At 41.5% G+C, this 19,985-nt stretch overlaps 2 protein-coding genes across 2 annotated transcripts in view; both read right to left on the bottom strand.

Annotated features, from left to right (window-relative positions):
* Positions 1 to 787: 787 nt before the first annotated feature.
* On the bottom strand, positions 788 to 4,774 carry ARMH2 (armadillo like helical domain containing 2). Its single transcript, XM_078001060.1, has 2 exons — positions 4,510 to 4,774; positions 788 to 1,352 (listed from the first exon to the last, which is right to left on the bottom strand). The coding sequence occupies exons 1-2, from the start codon at positions 4,772 to 4,774 to the stop codon at positions 883 to 885; spliced, it is 735 nt and encodes a 244-aa protein (XP_077857186.1). The 3' UTR covers positions 788 to 882.
* Positions 4,775 to 12,141: 7,367 nt separating this feature from the next.
* RIPOR2 (RHO family interacting cell polarization regulator 2) overlaps positions 12,142 to 19,985 on the bottom strand; it is a 238,468-nt gene continuing 230,624 nt past the window's right edge. The window contains 4 exon segments of the mRNA XM_078000913.1: positions 12,142 to 12,307; positions 12,309 to 12,358; positions 18,242 to 18,332; positions 19,847 to 19,930. Coding sequence (XP_077857039.1) covers positions 12,239 to 12,307; positions 12,309 to 12,358; positions 18,242 to 18,332; positions 19,847 to 19,930 — 294 coding nt within the window. The 3' untranslated portion in view covers positions 12,142 to 12,238.

Here is a 19,985-nt window from a genome sequence, read left to right as displayed (position 1 = left end):
TGGGAGACCGGAGTTTTAATATTACTCAAATCAGCCTCTCTGAAAATTTGGAGGCTGGGGTTTTTTAAGGATAGCTTTGTGGGCAGGGGGCTAGGGAATGGGGAATGCCGATTGGTTCTGTTGGGGATGAAATCATAGGAGGCTGGAACTTGTCCTCTTGTGCTGAGTCAGTTGCTGGTTGGTGACCATAAGATCAAAAGAACCAGCTTGGCAGTCTGGGTGGTGCCAGCTGATCCATCAGAATGCAGGATCTGAAAAATACCTCAAATACTAACCTTAGGTTTTTCAATACTAATCTGTAGTTGCAACTGGGGAGGTTGGAATCTGGTGGCCTCTGGCTGCATGACTCCTGAGCCATAATTTCCAATCTGTGGCTAATGTGTTAGTTTTATAGAAGCAGTCTGGTCCCCAAGCAAGGAGGGAGTTTGTTTCAGGGAAGAGTCTAGGTAATCATCTTTGTTTCATAAACTATGAACTAAATTCTTCCCAAAGTTAGTTTGGCCTATGCCCAGGAATGAACAAGGGCAGCTTAGAGGTTAGAAGCAAGGTGGTGTCAGGTCAGCTTTCTTTTGCTGTTAGATTTTTCTCATTTGTGCAAAGGTGGTTTCATTCATATTCCCCATTGTATCTAACTGCGTGCTTTAACATCTTTATTTCCCAATGGGAAAGAATACACTCATGAACAAGCTCAATGGGCTCTCTCTACGAGGTATTTTAAACAGCATTGTTTTTCTGAAGTTGAATTATTGCCGTTAACTGTATGAAAATCTATACAGAACTCTTCAACTACAAAGGAAAACATCGACTTTTATTGTTTATTTCAGTTGTCCAGGGTAATACAATGGCACAGAGAGCTGCAACATGTAACTGGACTTAGAGAAACTAACTCCTGTGAAAACCAATTAGGAAATACAGCACTTCTGCAAAATTCTCTGTCCATCCAGACCAATTCTCAGCAGCCAACATTTGCAAATAGTATTTTAGAGCACTGTGCTCTTTAAGCTCCTTGACGTAAGACAAGTTATTGCATGTCATGACAGAGAGAACGTAACAGGTCCAAAATTTAAGGAGGAGGTAGCTGTTTATTTCACTTTTGATAGTAGACTCGAATCTGCCTTCAAAGAAACTAACGAGAATAGGAATAAATTGCAGACTTTGGGCTCTTTTCTGGCTGACAGGGTTTAAGTAACACCAACATGCCACACTCTGGAGCAGCAGGATCTTTATTTTTGGTGCCACCTCCTCATCTTGCAACAAGTGAGCCACTTCTTTCATGTACTCAGCTGCAAATTTCCCAGCAGGTGGTCCTCCTGTAAAACAAACATTTGCATTTCCAGAAGTGTTTGGTGTATCTAGTAGCTAATAACACTTTGAATGCTCCTATATGTTCATATTCTTGTTGCCCTATAGAGGATACTTTGGATACTTTGAATTTTCCTGTCTTTTTCCGTCACCTCCCATGCTGCTGCCATGAAGACAAGAAAGTGTGTGTTGATAAGCAAGCAGTGATATGAAAAGCCTGGGAAGGTCTCTGCTTGCTGGTCTCCTCCCTGGTGCCTTTAAGCAAGCACCCAGGAGTGAGTATTGAGTGAATATTTCTTTCTTTCCTTTTTTTTTTTTTTTTTGAGACAGAGTTTTGTTCTTTTTGCCCAGGCTGGAGTGTAATGGCACGATCTCAGCTCACTGCAACCTCCACTTCCCACTTCCCAGGTTCAAGCGATTCTCCTACATCAGCCTCTCAAGTAGCTCGTATTATAGGCATGCACTACCACGCCCAGCTAATTTTTTGTATTTTTAGTAGAGACAGGGTTTCACCATGTTGATCAGCTGGTCTCGAACTCCCGACCTCAGGTGATCCGCCTGCCTTGACTTCCCAAAGTGCTGGGATTACAGGCGTGAGCCACTGTGCCCGGCCAAGAGTGAGTATTTCAAGGTAAATAAAACCTGGCTGTGTTCGCTTAGCAAATATCCCTCGTGGTCTCATTCTGGATTATCTGCCTTTAGTACTGGTGGGGAAAAAAAAGAAGGATCCCAGAGCATTAGTGCCAAGAGCAAATTGAAAGATTGAGCAGCACTTTCAGGGACTGACTGGCAGGAGGGAGGTTTTCCTGAGTTTTTGTTCGTTGCTGTCCTGTTCCCCTTACACATTTCTTGCCTCAACTCTTTTGCAGCTATGGGACTAACACGACCTTACAAGATTTTTCTTGTTTAGCCACTGACCCAGCCTGGCCCTAGACTCTACTTTCACCATATACCTGAGCCCCAGTACAAATCTCAAACTCCAACAAGGTACTAGCCAAGACGACACAGAATGAAGACTTTTTAGGTGGTGAGGAGTAGCTGACAAAGCTGCTCGGATTCTTGCCACTGGAGGTTTTTTTTTTTTTTTTTTTTTTTTTTCTGAGACAGGGTCTCACTCTATTGTACAGGCTAGAGTGCAGTGACGTGATCTCAGCTCACTGCAACCTCCATCTCCTGCGTTCAAGAGATTCTACTGCCTCAGCCTCTCGAGTAGCTGGAATTACAGGAACGTGCTACCACACCCGGCTAATTTTTGTAGTTTTAGTACAGATGAGGTTTCATCATGTCGGCCAGGCTTGTTTTGAACTCCTGACCTCAGGTGATCCACCCATCTCCGCCTCCCAAAGTGCTGGGATTGCAGGTATAGCCACCACGCTCGGTGCCACTGGAGTTTTGATCCCACTTGGATTTCTCTTACTTGTTCTCCACAGTTCCATGGTCCTAGGAATATTCTATTCAACATTAAAGCTTTACCTGAAGCCTAGGCAGAGGCCTTTTCTCTAGCTTCCTACCAGAACAGCTAAGGCTAAATACCATCAAATTAAGGAATTCTGATCCTTTTATAATTAGCTAGATCTTCCCACAAATGGTGAAGATAGCTACACAGGAAACTCACCCCACGCCATGTTGGGGGAGCCCTTGGCCCCCACTCAGATGGGTGCATCTCCTATGTTTCCTGTCTCCTTTCTAACTCTGTGCCAGTGGTTCCCAGCCATTCTGGCAACAAGGACTCCTTTCACTGTTTTCTTTCGTGAACTCCATTCTTTGAAAGATTTAGTCTATCAAACTACATCTAAGTAATTCATCTTCCCACTTAAAACTCAGTCTAAGGGCTGGGCGTGGTGGCTCATGCCTGTAATCCCAGCACTTTGGGAGGCCGAAGTGGGCGGACCATCTGAGATCAGGAGTTTGAGACCAGCCTGGCCAACATGCTGAAACCCCGTCTCTACTAAAAATACAAAAAATTAGCTGGGCGTGGTGGCGGGCACCTGTAATCCCAGCTACTAGGGAGGCTGAGGCAGGAGAATGGAGTGAACCCTGGAGGAGTAGGTTGTTGCGATGAGCCGAGGGCACGCCACTGCATTCAAGCCTGGACAACAAGATTCAAACTCCATCTCAAAATAATAATAATAATAATAATAATAATAATAATAATAGGCCGGGCGCGGTGGCTCATGCCTGTAATCCCAGCACTTTGGGAGGCCGAGGTGGGCGGATCACGAGGTCAAGAGATCAAGACCATCCTGGCCTACACTGCGAAACCCCGTCTCTACTAAAAATACAAAAAAAAAAAAAAACCCAAAAAAAAAACAAATTAGCCAGGCATGGTGGCAGCTGCCTGTAATCCCAGCTACTTGGGAGACTGAGGCAGGAGAATCACTTGAACCCAGGAGGCGGAGGTTGCAGTGAGTCGAGCGCCATTGCACTCCAGCCTGGGCAAAAAGAGCAAAACTCTGTCTAAAAAAAAAAAAAGACAAAAAATGAAACAAAACAAAACAAAACTAATAATAATAAACATAATCAAAGACTCTTATAGCCACCAGCCAGAGCTTCTTGTTAGGAAATGTGTTATTGAGGACAATCTATAAAATCTCATTACACATCCTAAAATTTATCAATTAGAAAAAAATGGAGTGAGTTTGGACTTGATGATTATTAGAGCAATGTGTGTTCAAACAGTTACCACTTTATTTTCCACTTTGCTTTCTAGCCAAGTATACATTAATTGTTGTCTGTCACTAATGCCCCTATTGGCTTACCTAGTAAGTATCTTAAGAGTATTAAGTTTTTATTGATTTTTCTAAGACATTTACTGTACAATGCATAAAATAAAAAGTAAAATATCAGGTAGTTTTACTCTGCATTGGAATCATATCACTAGGTTGAAATTATATCAAATCATTGTAGTCTTTGATTTTTTAAAATGTTAATGAGAAGTTTGATAGGCAGTTTAGTACATATATATTTTAATTAATAAAAATGGGAGACATTTAATTAGTAGTTTATTTGATGGGCACATTCTTTTAAAACATGAGATCCTTGAGGATAAAATAATTAGTAATATTTTTGGCACAAGGACAAAAAAATTTCATCCAATGAAATGTTATCAGAATTTTAAGATTACAGCTAAGAAAAATTACTAAACTACAGCGTTATAAAATGAGTGTCATGAAACACTCATTTTAGTACAGCCAGTTAGATCAGTACCTGTGAAGGCCAGCAGTCCAATTTTCTGGGCAGCTTGAGCTCTCCTCTCAATGGGTAGGGATTCATTCATCAACACTTGACCAAGTACAACAATTTTTTCCTTATGAAAATAAGTCTCAGTTGAAGGGATTTTTTTTTCCTTCTTCTTAACAAAAAAGCCCTTAACAGTGGCACAGCAGTATTTCTGGAAATGCCGACACAGCCCCGCAAAATACCCATACATCTTAACCCAAATTTGCCTACAAGAAAATCGGCTGTTAGCCATTGTGGAAAAAGGCCAATGGTCCTTCAGGTGCATCACTGGCAGTCACAGGAGTTCACAATCAAGAACTCTGGAATACATCACTTAGCAACACTGTGGAATGGAATATACAAATCAGGGAAAGTAATAGATGCCTAAATTCTTCAGCTTGTCATTGAAGGCCTTCTACTATTTGGACTAAACCAATTTTACTTTCATTTCTCTGGTGTACAAAACCTCAACTTAAACTTGTTTCCCCTAATGCACATGAATCTCACTATTGTCTTTGAACCTTTGCTCAGGCAGGGTATATTTGGAACTTGCCCATTCTAGTCTGATTATTCCAACATGTATTTTGCTTCTTTCCATCAATCTTTCATAGTATTGTTACCTCTTTTGCTTGTTTGCTACCCCAAGAGAGTTCTCTACATCATAGATTTATCTTATTTTGCTGAGAAAATAGAGCAATGAAAAGACACCTTGCGTAACTCTTACCAGTGCATTCACCCACCTATCTGCATCTACGGTCCCCATAGACTCTGACTTTCCTCCTGTTACTATGGATATTCTCTCTGTTTGTGCAGTAGATGTCAATCAGTTCCTCTCACCTCAAGAATGTTGCTCTACAATTCTCTTATCTTGGTAATTTTTCCATCTCAACTGGACCCTTTGCATTATCAACAAACACGCTATACTTTTTTTCTCATTACAGAAAGAAAACTCTCTTGACTTCATTTACTTTCTCCCTGCAGCGACTGCACATTCACTTCCCCGCTCCCCTTTACAGTACAGCTCTTTAAAGAGCTGCTATACTCCCCATCTCCAGTCTTTCTCATTCTTTCTTACATGAATTCCAAATAAGATTTCAACCCCATGACTCCACTGACATTGCCTGTTAGGGTCATTGAATTGTCAGTCTTTGACATTTGACACTCCTTTCTCTCTGAAACACATTTCATCCAGCTTCTAAGATATCACACTCCTAATTTTTCTCCTCCTGGCCACTCATCATTTTCCTTTACTGGTTCCTCTTCTTCTTTATGACCTCTAAATATTAGAGGCCCCAAGGTTCATCAGTCTTTGTATGTGTTCTTTTTTTTTCTTTTTCTTTTTTTTTTTCTTTTGAGACTAGGTCTCTCTGTCCCCCAGGCTGGAGTGCAGTGGCATGATCTTGGCTCACTGTAGCCTCGACCTCCTGGGCTCAGGTGATCCCCCTACCTCAGCCTTATGAGTATCTGGGAACCACAGGTGCACACCACCATGACCAGCTAATTTTTCTGTAGAGATGAGGTTTTGCCATGTTGCCCAGGCTGGTCTTGAACTCCTGGGCTCAAACAATCCGCCCACCTAGGCTTCCTAAATGCTGGGATTACAGGCGTGCCACCATGCCTGGCCCTTTTTCTTTATCTATACTTTCAAGATAAACCAGTTTATGGCTTTTACTATTACCCATATGCTGAAGACTCCCAATTATATATATTATGTATATAGTATATTAATTATATGTATATATAATTTTTTTTTGAGACATGTTGCCCTGTTTCCCAGGCTGGAGTGCAGTGGCCCAATCATAGCTCATTGCGGCCTTGATCTCCTGGGCTCAAGTGATCCTCCTGCCTCAACTTCCTGAGTAGCAGGGACAATAGGCCACCACATCTAGCAAGTTTTAAATTTTTTTTTTTTAAGAAATGGGGGTCTCACTATGTTGTCCAGTCTGTTTTGAACTCCTAGCTTCAAGCAATCCTCCCACCTTGGCCTCCCAAAGTGCTGTGATTACAGGCATGAGCCACTACGCCTGCTCCACTTTTATATCTTTAACTGGATTTCTCACCTGAACTCCAGACTCATATTCAGTCATAAGCTTGATATCCCCATTTGAATGTCCAAGACGCTTTTCAGTTTTAACATGTCCAAAACTGAGTTCCAGGTCTTCCTCCCTAGACCTGCTGCTTCTCAGTTTCTGTATCTTGGAAGATGGTATTACCTCCTCCTAGTTGTTCAGGTAAAAAATTCTAGATTCATCCTTGGCTTCTATCTATCTAACATCTTGTTTTCAACTTATCAACGAATGTATTGGCTCTACTTTAAAACATATCCCAAATTTGAGACAGTCTACATAATATACCTGCATATGCTCTTCAAATATATTAATGTGTGAAAGCTTAAAAAAATTGGGGTTACTCTGCTACATTAAAAGAGCCTGAGAGACATGACAACTAAAATAAAAATGTAGGCCAGGTGCAGTGGCTCTCACCTATAATCCCAGCACTTTGGGAGGCCAAGGCAGGAGGACCATCTGAGGTCAGGAGTTCGAGACCAGCCTGGTCAATATAGTGAAACCCCTTTTCTACTAAAAATACAAAAAGTAGCCAGGCGTGGTGGTGCATGCCTGTAATCCCAGCTACTCAGGAGGCTAAGACAGGAGAATCACTTGAACCTGGGAGGCAGATGTTGCAGTGAGCTGAGATCTGGCCTTTGCACTCCAACCTGGGTGACAAGAGTGAAGCTCCATCCTCAAAAAATAAAAAATAAAAAATAAATAATAAATGGCCGGGTGCGGTGGCTCATGGCTGTAATCCCAGCACTTTGGAAGGCCGAGGTGGGCGGATCATCTGGTCAGGAGTTCAAGACCAGCCTGACCAACATGGCGAAACTCCATCTCCACTAAAAATACACAATTAGCTGGGCGTGGTGGCGCATGCCTGTAATCCCAGCTACTCAGCCGGCTGAGGCAGGAGAATCGCTTGAACCCAGGAGGCGGAGGTTGCGGTGAGCCGGGATTGTGCCATTGCACTCCAGCCTGGGCAACAAGAGTGAAACTCCGTCTTGAAAAATAAGTAAATAAATAAAAATAAAAATGTAATCCCTGCTTGGATTCTGTACATAAATACGTGTGTATGTGTCTCTGTGTGTGTATGTTTGTGTGTGTGTGTATGCTGTAAAGGGTATTACTGGGACAATTCGGAAAAACAGACCTTCCTTGTCCAATAAGGTAGCCACACATGGCTGAGTATTTGAAATGTGACTAGTCTCAATTGAGATGTGTTGTAAGTGCAACACGCACCCTGGACTTTGAAGACTTTGTAGGAAAAAATGTAAAATATTTCAATAATTTTTATATTGATCATATTTTGAAATATTTTATATTAGGTTAAATAAAATATATTATTACAGTTAATATCCTCTGTTCTTTTTTCTTTGTCTTAAGTGTGGGTACTAGAAAATCCAAAACACCAAGCGTGGCCTCTTTTCAAGGCTTTTGTACTTATTGTTGTGCAGGGGAGAAAACAATTTCTTTTTTTCCCCTTTTTAGGTTTTCAGTTGAGACACTGTCCTGAAAATAAAAGTCAGATTAACAAAAGAAAAATAAACGGAAGTTATTAATGTGTGTCGTACCCAACGCACAGGAGAGCCTTCAGTTCAAAAGTATTTCTCTCTCTAAGCAGTGGCTTAAGGGCTTTGCTTAAATAGTATTTTAACAAAGAGCCACGAATCCTATCTAGTGACAAGACAAAGAAAAGACCATCTTCAGGCTCCCAAAAGGTGAGAAAATGCGGGAAGGTAAATTGATGGGAAGAGTGAAGTCTGTTTCTGGGTCCTCTAGCAGTGCTATCTCTGAGCTTTGGTTACGAGCTGACCAAGGCAGAAAGGAGACTGTTTTAACCTTTTCACTATAATTGCCAGCATTTTAGGGAGGAATATTTTAGTTGCCTCCAGTTGCCTCTGCTTGGAATGTTCTTCCCAGAGATAATCCACGTGACTCATCCCAATAGCTCCTCGGATCATTCCTCAAATGTAATTTTCTGTGAGGCCTTTGCACTCTTTGCACTCCTTTTTTTTTTTTTTTTTTGAGATGGGGTCTTGCTGTGTCACCCAGGCTAGGCTGCAGTGGCACGATCATAGCTCACTGTAGCCTCAAACTCCTGGGCTCAAGCAGTCCTCCCGCTCCAGCCTCCCAAGTAGTTGGGACCACTGGTGCACACCATCACGTCCGGCTAGTTTTTAAAATTTTTGTAGAGATGGGAGTTTCAGTATGCCGTGCAGGCTGGTCTTGATTTACTGGCTTCAAGGGATCCTCAGCCTTGGCCTCCCAAAGTGCTGGAATTACAGGTGTGAGCCACTGTGCTCAGCCCCTGACCACTCTCTTTAAACCTGTGATCTTTGCTTTCTCCCTGTGTCTCTCTTCACCTTACCTTGTGCAATCATTTTTCCCCTTCTCTGCTTTGCTCTCTTCTCTCGCCAGGATATAAGGCCTGGGAGTGCAGGGATTGTTATTTCTTTTGTTTTTCTCCATTACTCTATCTCCAGTGCCAAGAACAGTCCTTGGCATACACCTTGTTCAGAGTAAGTAAGCAACAAATACTTGTTGAATGTATGAGAAGTTAGAGATCTAATTTTTAGCAAACAATTATTATTCCTTGAACAAGGTGTACTTAGGACTGCCTCAAAATCAAAAGATAACATTTGTTTACTAAGAGGTACTGTCTCCAGGAAAGGTCAGGGATAAAAATATTTTATTTGAGTTTTTCTGATACAGCAAGAAGTACTGGCATTTTTCAGTGAACTAAGGTTTATAATTTTACTTTATAATTTTGTAAAGTAACTAAGGCAATTTAGTTAAACAGTGTAGTAGCAAACCTTATAGAGGAAAATGTTTTTACCACTGACTCAGTAAAAGCAATCACTGGTATTTAATGAGTCACGTGGTAAATACTGTGAGAGTTGAAAGTCAGGGGCTCCTTTGTGATGATGCTGGTGGGGTCTGAGTGGGAACAGAACATACACAAATCAGTGAAGGAACTTTTTTTTTTTTTTTTTTTTCCCGAGACAGAATCTCACTCTGTTGCCCAGGCTGGAGTGCAGTGGCACGATCTTGGCGTGAGCCGCCGTGCCTATTTGCCCTCAAGGAGCTTATAGTCTCTGCTCATAGATACCACAACAGTGAAACTTAGCTGTCCAATTAGCTTTACAACAAATCTGAGATTTATTATCTCTATTTAGAGATAAAGGAATTTCAAATTAAAAATAAAATCACCAGCTGTGGTGGCTCATGCCTGTAATCCCAGCACTTTGGGAGGTCGAGGCAGGCAGATCACCTGAGGTTGGGAGTTCGAGACCAGCTGATCAACATGGAGAAACCCCATCTCTACTAAAAATACAAAATTAGCTGGGCGTGGGGGCGCATACCTGCAATTCCAGCTACTCAGGAGGCTGAGGCAGGAGAATTGCTTGAACTCAGGAGGTGGAGGCTGCAGTGAGCCGAGGTCGCACCATTGCACTCCAGCCTGGGCAACAAGAGCAAAACTCTGTCTCAAAATAGATAAATAAAATCAAGGTGAAAATGAGGTGCAGTGTGTTCCATAAATACCAACTCAGAAAGGGCATGTGAAAAAAAAAATCAGACTCTGCACATGATGCTAGTAATTCAAAAATAATTTTTATTTTAACTTACATGACTGAAAGATCAATGAATACAAATGCCACAGAACTGAAAGCACCCCCTCAACCAAACATAAAATACAGAAGTGAATACAAAAGATCTGAAATTAATTACTCATGCAATAGTCAAAAAAATAAAAAAAAATGACAAACCAAACACAAAATCCTGTAACATCTGTGTTTGATTTTCTATAAAAAGAAGCATTTCAACCATTTAACATAAACTATAGACTATACATACTAACTACAGCCTGTACAATGTACCTTTAAAGTGAAGGATATATGACTATATATAATATTTATAAATATACAGATATATACATTATAACTTCACAGTTGAAAGAACTATTTGCCAGAAGCCTGGCAAACAATTTGCACTTTGAAATGAAATGAGTCCTTTTTAAAAGTCTTGCTAAAATGTAAATATTTAAAATGACATCTAAATGATACAAACACATCCATAGTATAGTTGATATCCCACAGTTTAAATTACACTCACATATAATGTTTTGATACCTTGGCATACCCCACCTTGTATACTCTTTAGAGGAAGAAAAGATATTTTAATAAGAGCTACTGAATGGTCTTGTACTTTGCTTAATTAACTTGCATCTCTGATACTGAAGCAATAATGGGACCTGATGTTTGAACTATTTGGCCAGGGAATCCTACCAGTGAGTGATTTCCCAGGGGGCTGTAACCACCCCTCAGGATGTCCTTCTTCTTTCTAATCCCATGGTCATTTTTACAGAAGGAGGGACCACTTTAAATGTCCCTCCACTCCTACTCCATTAGGATTTCTCCGATTTCTAGGTTCCTCCACCTCAAAGAGCATCACAGGTTTGTGAATCTACAGCTTTTGGTTTTGATTTGTCTTAGCAGCAAAATACCCCTACGGTAAGAATATCATAAAAAATGGCTCTCATTAATTTAAAAAAAAGCGTTAAGTTTTGAGTTTTTTGTTTGTTTTTAAGTGTATAGGTATAAACTTAAGGTAGTTCTTAGTCATGTACTTATCTTTTTTCCATAATGGAAACATGATTTTAGAATTTTCAGGATGGGGAAAAGAAGCAAAATAAATTGTGGGAGTTTTTTCTTTCTTTCTTTTTTCTTTTTGAGACTGGCTCTCATTCCTCTGTCACATGGGCTGGAGTGCAATGGTGCAATCTCAGCTTACTGCAACCTCTGCCTCAAGCGATCCTCCCACCTCAGACTCCAGAATAGCTGGGAGCACATAAAATTAAAACATCTAAACTCTCACAATGGGTCATTTTGCCAGGTTCTGCAGGCAGACTTCTATTTGAAGAGATTCTTTTTTGTGCTTTGTATTGAAAGTAAAGTTAGGTAGCTAAGGGGACCACTCAACCCTGAGAACACGACAGAGAAAAACTGCAAGGCATATGATGTTTATCGAAGTATCACAGGACTATTTCAAGCTTATAGAGAAACTTGCAAAAAAGTACAAAGATGGCTATTTTTAAATTTCATACATATTAAGATAAGATGGACTCTTTCACTGAGTATTATCAGACACAATCGACGATGTAATCTATTGAATTATACCATAGCCCTATCCTATGTTGGCCAAAGGAAAAGTAGATAGGTACTGTGAAATAAGACTCTGAATTCTTTCTAAAACATGTTTTTGTTGTTGTTTTGTTTTTTGAGACAGGGTTTTGCTCTGTCACCCAGTCTGGAGTACAGTGGTACAATTATGGCTCACTGCAGCCTCAATCTTCTGGGCTCAAGCAATCCTCCCACCTTAGCCTCCCAAGTAGCTAGGACTACAGGTGCACACCACCACGCCCAACTAATCAATTTTTTTTTTGTAGAGACAGGGCCTTGCTATGTTGCCCAGGTTGGTCTTGAACGTACTGGGCTTAAGCAATTCTCCTGCCTTGAGCTCCCAAAGTGCTGGGATTACAGGCATGAGCCATTGCACCCAGCCTACATTTTTATTTTAGTTTTCATGTCTCTCAGGCTCTAAACAATTTCCAGCCAAAACCACAGCACCATCTTGATGAAAAGGGTCAGATATTAAGACAGCTGTTAGGCAGTTAACCTGTAATTAAAAGGCTGTGGCAACTTCAGTTCCATGACGACCTCCGACTTTGACACAGTCTCGAGGAAATTTATCCAATTGTTCATATGCCAGCCGCCCATCTTCTCCTAAATATAGAACATTAAACATGAATACCAATTCAAACTTAACGTTTTTATTCATTACTCAAAGTAACATAGTGCCAATTGTTTAGGTATGGACTGCTATAATATGCTATGTTAACTTTTGGTAAGGAAAAGTTATCTTTTGTTATTCCTAATTATGTCATTGTTTTCCAGGTAACGCTTAGAACAACCAAGAACTTTTGAGCTAATTAATGCCAGAGACCAAAAGAATGCCAGGGTATGAAACAGAGTAGAAGTCTCATGGCCATTTCATATTGATGATTTCACATAATAGATTTATTTCAGAGCAATTGTATGGATTATATTTTAAGTACATTAGGGATTTCAATATGGCTGATCCTTTAATGCATTGAACTTTTACATAACTTTTACTTGTATACATTATATATTGATACATCTAAATGATCATTGGTAAAATCAATCTTAGGCTTTCAAACTTCAGCTAAAAATTACTCTTTACTATGTAAACATACAGAGATGCCGTCTACCAGCTACCAGCTAGTTCATTTTGCCTGTAGCACCACCTTGTACAGCTAAGATGCATTTGTAAATAATTTTAATGTTTTGTTTTATTTTTCTACTTTAAAAAATGATTAGAAAATGAGAAAATAAAATACAAAGACAAGTGATAAGAAACAGGCTTTCATAAATGTAACACAAGTGAGACAAAGATGAAAATAGTTGTGCTTAATCAGAAGTTCATCTGGGCGTGGTGGCTCACACCTGTAATCCCAGAACTTTGGGAAGCCAAGGTGAGTGGATCACTTGAGGTCACGAGTTTGAGACCAGCCTGATCAACACAGTGAAACCCCATCTCTACCAAAAAATGCAAAAAAAAAAAAAGTTAGCTGGATGTGGTGGAGTCCGCCTGTAGTCCCAGCTACTTGGGAGGCTGAGGCAGGAGAATCGCTTGAACTCGGGGGCAGAAGTTGCAATGAGACGAGATTGCATCATTGTACTCCAGCCTGGGTGATAGAGCGAGACTCCATCTCAAAAAAAGAAAAAAAGAAGTTCACTGTGAAGGAAAACAAAAGTAAAAAAAGATTCAGAAAATGTTGGAATTATATTGACATGAGGGGATTTTAGAAAAGGAGTGTAATTATTATAATTATGAATTTTATAATACATTAGAGTCTCTCGAAACAGAAACGTTTCAGTAAAGCGAAAGTTTGGTTAGGGTTTTTTCCCCCCATACATTTAACTTTTTCAGGAACACCTTAAATACAAAAACAGATACCTGCCTATATTTAAAAGAACCTTGCAGAGTGAGCTTTTCTATAGGCAAAAGCCTGCCTTTTTTTTTTTTTTGAGATGGAGTCTCACTTTGTTGCCCAGGCTGGAGTGCAATGGCGCTATCTTGGTTCACTGCAACCTCCACCTTCAGGTTCAAGCGATTCTCCTGCCTCAGCTTCCCGAATAACTGGGATTACAGGCGCCCACCACCTGGCTAATTTTTGTATTTTTAGTAGAGACGGGGTTTCACCATGTTGGCCAGGCTGGTCTCAAACTCCTGACCTCAGATGATCTGCCCTCCTTGGCCTCCCAGAGTGGTGGGATTACAGGCGTGAGCTACTGTACCTGGCCATCTCTTATTAACTTTAAGAGTTTTTTTTAACAGTCTTTGCATGCCTTGACTTTTCAGAGGCAATGCTCCATTTTTTCTAGTTTGGTAGTTTTCAAATTTTTATTACTTTGGAGTAGAACCCTTTACTCGAAACAAAATGTTGATATGCAAAACCCTGATATATTAAATAGATTAAACACAGGACCTTTCCAGTTGATGGCAGAATAAGATAGAGCAACAGAGGGCCTGAGTTAGGGTCGTTCACGTGCTCCCTCCTTGCCCACTCACGCACACCCCACTATGGATGCCTCAAGCTAACAAATGCGACTTTAAGAACCACATCTACTAGGCTAGTTTCTAATTTGCTCATGAAGAGATTTTAGTTTAGAGGTGTTATGTTCTACTCCCAGAGTCCCACAGGGTACAGTGGCCTAGAGTGGCAAGATTCCATCTTGGTGCCTGAGTAGGTCTGGGTGCCGATAGGCAAGTTACACAACCTCAGCCTGCTTTCTGTAAAATGGAACTAATTGCACTTCTGCCTTTATGGACTAGTTTTGAGTACTAAATGAGTTAACCCATGCAAGTCCCTCAAAACAGTGCCTGGCCTGGAGCAAGTCCTCTACGGGTGTTACCCAGTATTACTACAGTGACATGAGTAGGTTGGGTATCTGACTCTTATTCAGTTTTCAGTGTCTTGATCTGCTCTGCTGCTAGTCATTTTTTTTTTTTTTTTTTTTAGCTAGAGCTAGAGGTAGAGTGTGGTGACACAATCACAGCTCACTGTAGCTTCGACCTCCTAGGCTCAAGTGATCCTCCCCCCACCTAACTTCCTGAGTAGCTGGGACTACAGGCTCATGCCACCATGCCTGGCTACTTGAAAAAATTGAGTTTTTTTTTTTTTTTTGTAGACCTAGTCTTGCTACGTTGCCCAGGCTGGTCTCAAACTCCTGGCCTAGCCAGTGCAGTGGCTCATGTCTTTAATCCTAGCACTTTGGAAGGCGGAGGTGGGAGTATCTCTTGAGGCCAGAAGTTTGAGACCAGCCTGGGCAACATGGCAAAACCCCATCTCTATCAAATTTAAAAATATATATTTTTTAAAAAGAGTAAAATTGTTTAAAAACAAAACAAAACAACCCAGAAAACAATAACTCATGGCCTCAAGAAATCCTTCTACTTTGGCCTCCCAAATTGCTGGGATTACAGGGTTGAGCTACCACGCCCAGCTCTGGCTAATTGTATTTCTTTTTATTTTGTAGAGATGGGGTTTTGTTATGTTGATCAGGCTGGTCTTGAACTCCTGTACTCTCACACTCAAGCAATCCTCCTGTGTTGGCCTTCCAAAGTGCTGGGATTACAGGTATCAGCCACTGCAGCCGGCCTTCTGCCAATCCTTTAACTGCCTTGTGAAGTAGGCAGAGTGTTGGAGGGGAGAGAGCTCCAGCTTTGGGGAGTAGGGAGTATGGTTCCAAGCAGCTCTGAGGTCCAGCTGGGACACAATGAAATGGCCATAGTCATGGTGAAAACTGTTCTCTCCAACATTGTGGCCACCAACCACATATGGCCACCAACCACATTTAAATCTAAATGGTAATTACAGATGGTCCCTGACTGACAATGGCTTAGACTTATGATTCTTCGACTACAATGGTGCAAAAGCCGCATGCATTCAGTAGAAACCATACTTTTTTAGCATGGTATTCAATACAATCTATGAGATATTCAACACTGTATTATAAAATATGCTTTGTGTTAGATGATTTTGCCCAACTGTAGGCTAATGTAAGTGTTCTGAGCATGTTTAAGGTAGGCTAGGCTAGGCTATGATGTTCTGTAGGTAAGATGTATTAAGTGCATTTTTGACTTAACAGTATTTTCAACTTACAATGGGTTTAAAATGGGGTAAACTTAAAACTTCAGTTCCTCAATCATGGTAGTGAAGGTGAACAGCTCAACAGCCATTTAGGATGACTCCTGTCATACCAGACAGTGCGCATGTCGAACAATCCCATCACCATGGAGGGATCTACCGGACAGCTCTAGGTTAAAATATCGAAATCATTCCATACTGGTTGGTAAATAGTTGCAGCCCTGAGTCCTTTAAGTGCCCGCAATGACCTTCTGCCCTTTGTCATAGGGCATTTTATGAATTCCTATTGAAAATACTATTTTCACTATACTAATTCAGTCATTTGTGTGAGAGAAAAATGTGCCAGTATTTGTACATTAGGGTCAAAGAAGATTCATAATATTGAGTTCAGGGGGTTCTCAAACTTTGTATTAGAATCACCCGGGAGGCTTTAAAAACTCCTGATGCCAAGGAACACTTAGACCAATGAAAGCAGAATCTTTGGGAGTAGATTGTTTAAGCTTCCCTCGTGAATGAGCAGCCAGTGTTGAGCACTGCACACTGGTGGTGTGAGAGGGCCCAGATGCGAGCAGTGTGCATGAAGAGCTAAGGTGAAGCAGGTATGGTGATGGCTTCTGGAGATACTGCTGTTCGCACAGCTCCAGTGGGTCCCAGGGCACATTCTTTTGGGATCAACTTCCTTAGATTACACTGGAAATAGAAGCTTCGTTGGCTATGCTTTATAAGCGCCTGGCTTAACTTCATGGTTATTTTAGAATACGAAGGGATAAAGGAGTTTAAACTAATAATACCTGGGTACATTTTTAGAGAATTAAACAATTTCTATGCCTAATACAGCCATAAGGAATAACTTTTATCCTTTAAACAAATATATACTGGCTAAGATTTCTGTGGAAGAAATAATATATTCAATAGCAGAATGATGCCTTGTTAAACCCATAATTGTAAGAAAGAGGGCCTAACAATGAATGGGATTTTCACAGTGATTATAAATGCCATGAGATTCTTCTTCATGTTGTTTAGTTACTATCACTAAACAAGGGTGGCTTTTTTCTAAGCTGCATTATTGATTGGATTATGTCTGAGGATTTCTAGGAGCATAGTTCTTTGTTTTTTTTTTGAGACAGAGTTTTGCTCTTGTTGCCCAGGCTGGAGTGCAATGGCGTGATCTCGGTTCACCGCAACCTCCGCCTCCCAGATTCAAGCGATTCTCCTGCCTCAGCTTCCCTAGTAGCTGGGATTACAGGCATGTGCCACCACACTCGGCTAATTTTGTGTTTTTAGTAGGACGGGGTTTCTCCATGTTGGTCAGGCTGGTCTCGAACTCCCAACCTCAGGTGATCTGCCCACCTCGGCCTCCCAAAGTGCTGGGATTACAGGCATGAGCCACCGCAGCCAGCTCTAGGAGCATAGTTTTTACACTTTTAAGAGTGTATTGTTGAAGTAAAATTATTTATAATGATTATTTATACTTTTTTTTTTTGAGAGGGAGTCTTGCTGTGTCACCCAGGCTGGAGTACAGTGGCATGATCTCAGCTCATTGCAACCTCTGTCTCCTGGGTTCAAGTGATTCTCCTACCTCAGCCTCCCAAGTAGCTGAGACTACAGGTGCACCCCACCATGCCTGGCTAATTTTTGCATTTTTAGTAGAGACACGGTTTCACCATGTTGGCCAGGCTGGTCTCGAACTCTTGACCTCAAGTGATCCACTCACCTTGGCCTCTCAAAGTGCTGGGATTACCGGGGTGAGCTACCAAGCCCAGCTATTTATACTTTTAAATTCAGAATTAAGAAAGGCTTTCCCTATCCTCCCAAGTCCCCAAAAAAGAATAAATGTATAATGCCTGCTAGGCATGAACCTTCATAAAATAAAGTGAAGAGGAAGGGTTCTCTGGATATTTCAGAATAAAATAAGTACTCCAATTATTTTCTTAGGTATCAGGGCTCAGATGGGCAGAGGCTACAGGGCAGTCAGAGGTTAACCTGGGAGTCAGGGTGAGGCTGAGATACCTGGGGCTTTACAGCATTCCCTGGGATGCATCTCTGGTACCTCACCCAATTTCTGTCCTCCAGGGAGTGTCAACCCCACCCTGGCAACCCAGCCTGGATTCCTATTGCCTCTGCTTTATGGTTTGACTTCTGTGTTCTTGATTCCAAATAGTATACAGACTGATCAGTCCATATAGAAAGGCTCCAGAGAATATACTTCACTCTCAGCATCCAGACAGAACGAGGAGCTGGGGTGAGATGGACACTGATCAGTTCTTCGTACTCTGTGTGAGAAGACAGCCTACAGTGGGGAAACTGCTAATAAGACAGGGTACACGAAACTTCTCCTTACTGGAGAAGGGAACATCTCAAAGGGAACATCCCTCTGAGAGTGCCAGAAGCACACAATCATGTAAACAACAACGACAACAACAATAAAACTCACCCAGAGACAAGAGGGTTTCGGAGGCTACATTTCTGATTTCTTCAGTATCAGACTGACACAATGTCACCAGCATTTTAATGCTTTCAGTAGCCTATGGGGGAAAAATAGGTTACATCGTGTTTTGATATTTAGGTCTAGAGTTCCATGAGAATTGGCATTTAACAACTGGTGGGAACTTTAGCCTCACTTTGTTGCCCAGGCTGGAGTGCAATGGAGCGATCATAGCTCACCGCAGCCTTGACCTCCTGGGCTCAAGCAATTCTCCTGCCTCAGCCTCCTGAGTAGCCAAGACTGATTTTTAATTTTTAATCTTTGGTAGAGATGAGATCTCACTATGTTGCCCAGGCTAGTCTCAAACTCCTGGGCTCAAGCAATTCTTCTGCCTTGGCCTCCTAAAGTGGTGGAATTACAGGTGTGTGCCACCATGCCTGGCTGATTTTTGTATTTTTAGTAAGGATGAGGTTTCACCATGTTGTCCAGGCTGGTCTCAAACTCCTGACCTCAGGTGATCTACCGGCCTCAGCCTCCCAAAGTGCTGGGATTACAGATGTGAGCCACCATGCCTGGCCCTAGAGCTGGTTTTAATCACAGGCCGTTAACTTTTTCTTTTGAGGTATTAATCCCTTTCTTTATCAGGCCTGCAGGTCCCTGCCTCTTTTCCAAGATTTTGGCAAGTTCTAAGGTGTGGCTTTCTCTCATTCTTTTCTCAAGACTGGTTTGTCTTATTTTTTTGTGATGAAGGTAGGTCAAACATTACATCTTGCCTATTGAAAGGGAAACTTCCATGTCAGGAGTTCTCAGTCTTTTCGTACTTGTTTACATTCTAGCTCTCTCCCTGCTCACAACACCTTATGACAATCAAAACTGGTTCTCTGCTTAATAAAGAGAGCTTGTGGGGAAGGATCTGGGAATTCAGTGGCATACTGAATTTTAGTACTTCTTTTCAAATCTTATTTGTCCCTGCTTTTTGTTGTTCACAATAAAAGTGAGTGAAATCACCATACATCTCATCTCCCTTTTAAGATATACTTTCCTTTTTTCTCTTTTTTTTTTTTGAGACAGAGTCTGGCTCTGCCACCCAGGCTGGAGTGCAATGGCACAATCTTGGCTCACTGCAACCTCTGCCTCCTGGGTTCAAGCAATTCTCCCACCTCAGCCTCCTGAGTAGCTGGGATTACAGGCACCTGCCACCATGCCTGGCTAATTTTTGTAGAGACGGGATTTCACCATGTTGGCCAGGTTGGTCTCAAACTCCTGACCTCAGGTGATCCACTGGCCTTGGCCTCCCAAAATGCTGGGATTACAGGCGTGAGTCACCGTGCCAGCCAATATGACATACTTTTCTAATACTGACCTAAAGGCAAACCGGTTCCCTTGGGCTAGTGCAAAACATGATTGCTTTCTGCCACTTATTGACTAACAAAACAAAGTCACATGTAATTACTGTTTAAGGGAGAAAAATACTAAAACTAACACACAGTGCAAAGGAGACAAGAAACACTGCTAAAAAAGTACTTTCAAACATGAAAGAAAAGCTGTTATATATACTCGGCTTAGCCTGGCTCCAAGCTGAGCTGCCAGGGGAGTTCCAAGGCTGGGCTTTACCTCAAGGATTTTCAGGGCCAGGCAAGCTGCTTTCTGGAGCTGGAGGTTTGTCTTTGTTAGTGCTTCACAGTAATAGAGCAAGGCCTGAAAGAGAAGGAGGGGAGCTTGTGAAGGCATTTTGGTTTGTTTGTAGTTTAAG

Source organism: Macaca mulatta, chromosome 4 (assembly GCF_049350105.2).
Source record: "Macaca mulatta isolate MMU2019108-1 chromosome 4, T2T-MMU8v2.0, whole genome shotgun sequence".
Lineage (NCBI taxonomy): Eukaryota > Metazoa > Chordata > Mammalia > Primates > Cercopithecidae > Macaca > Macaca mulatta.
The sequence above is the reverse complement of the archived record's forward strand: the minus strand, read 5'-3'. Positions and strand labels throughout refer to the sequence as shown.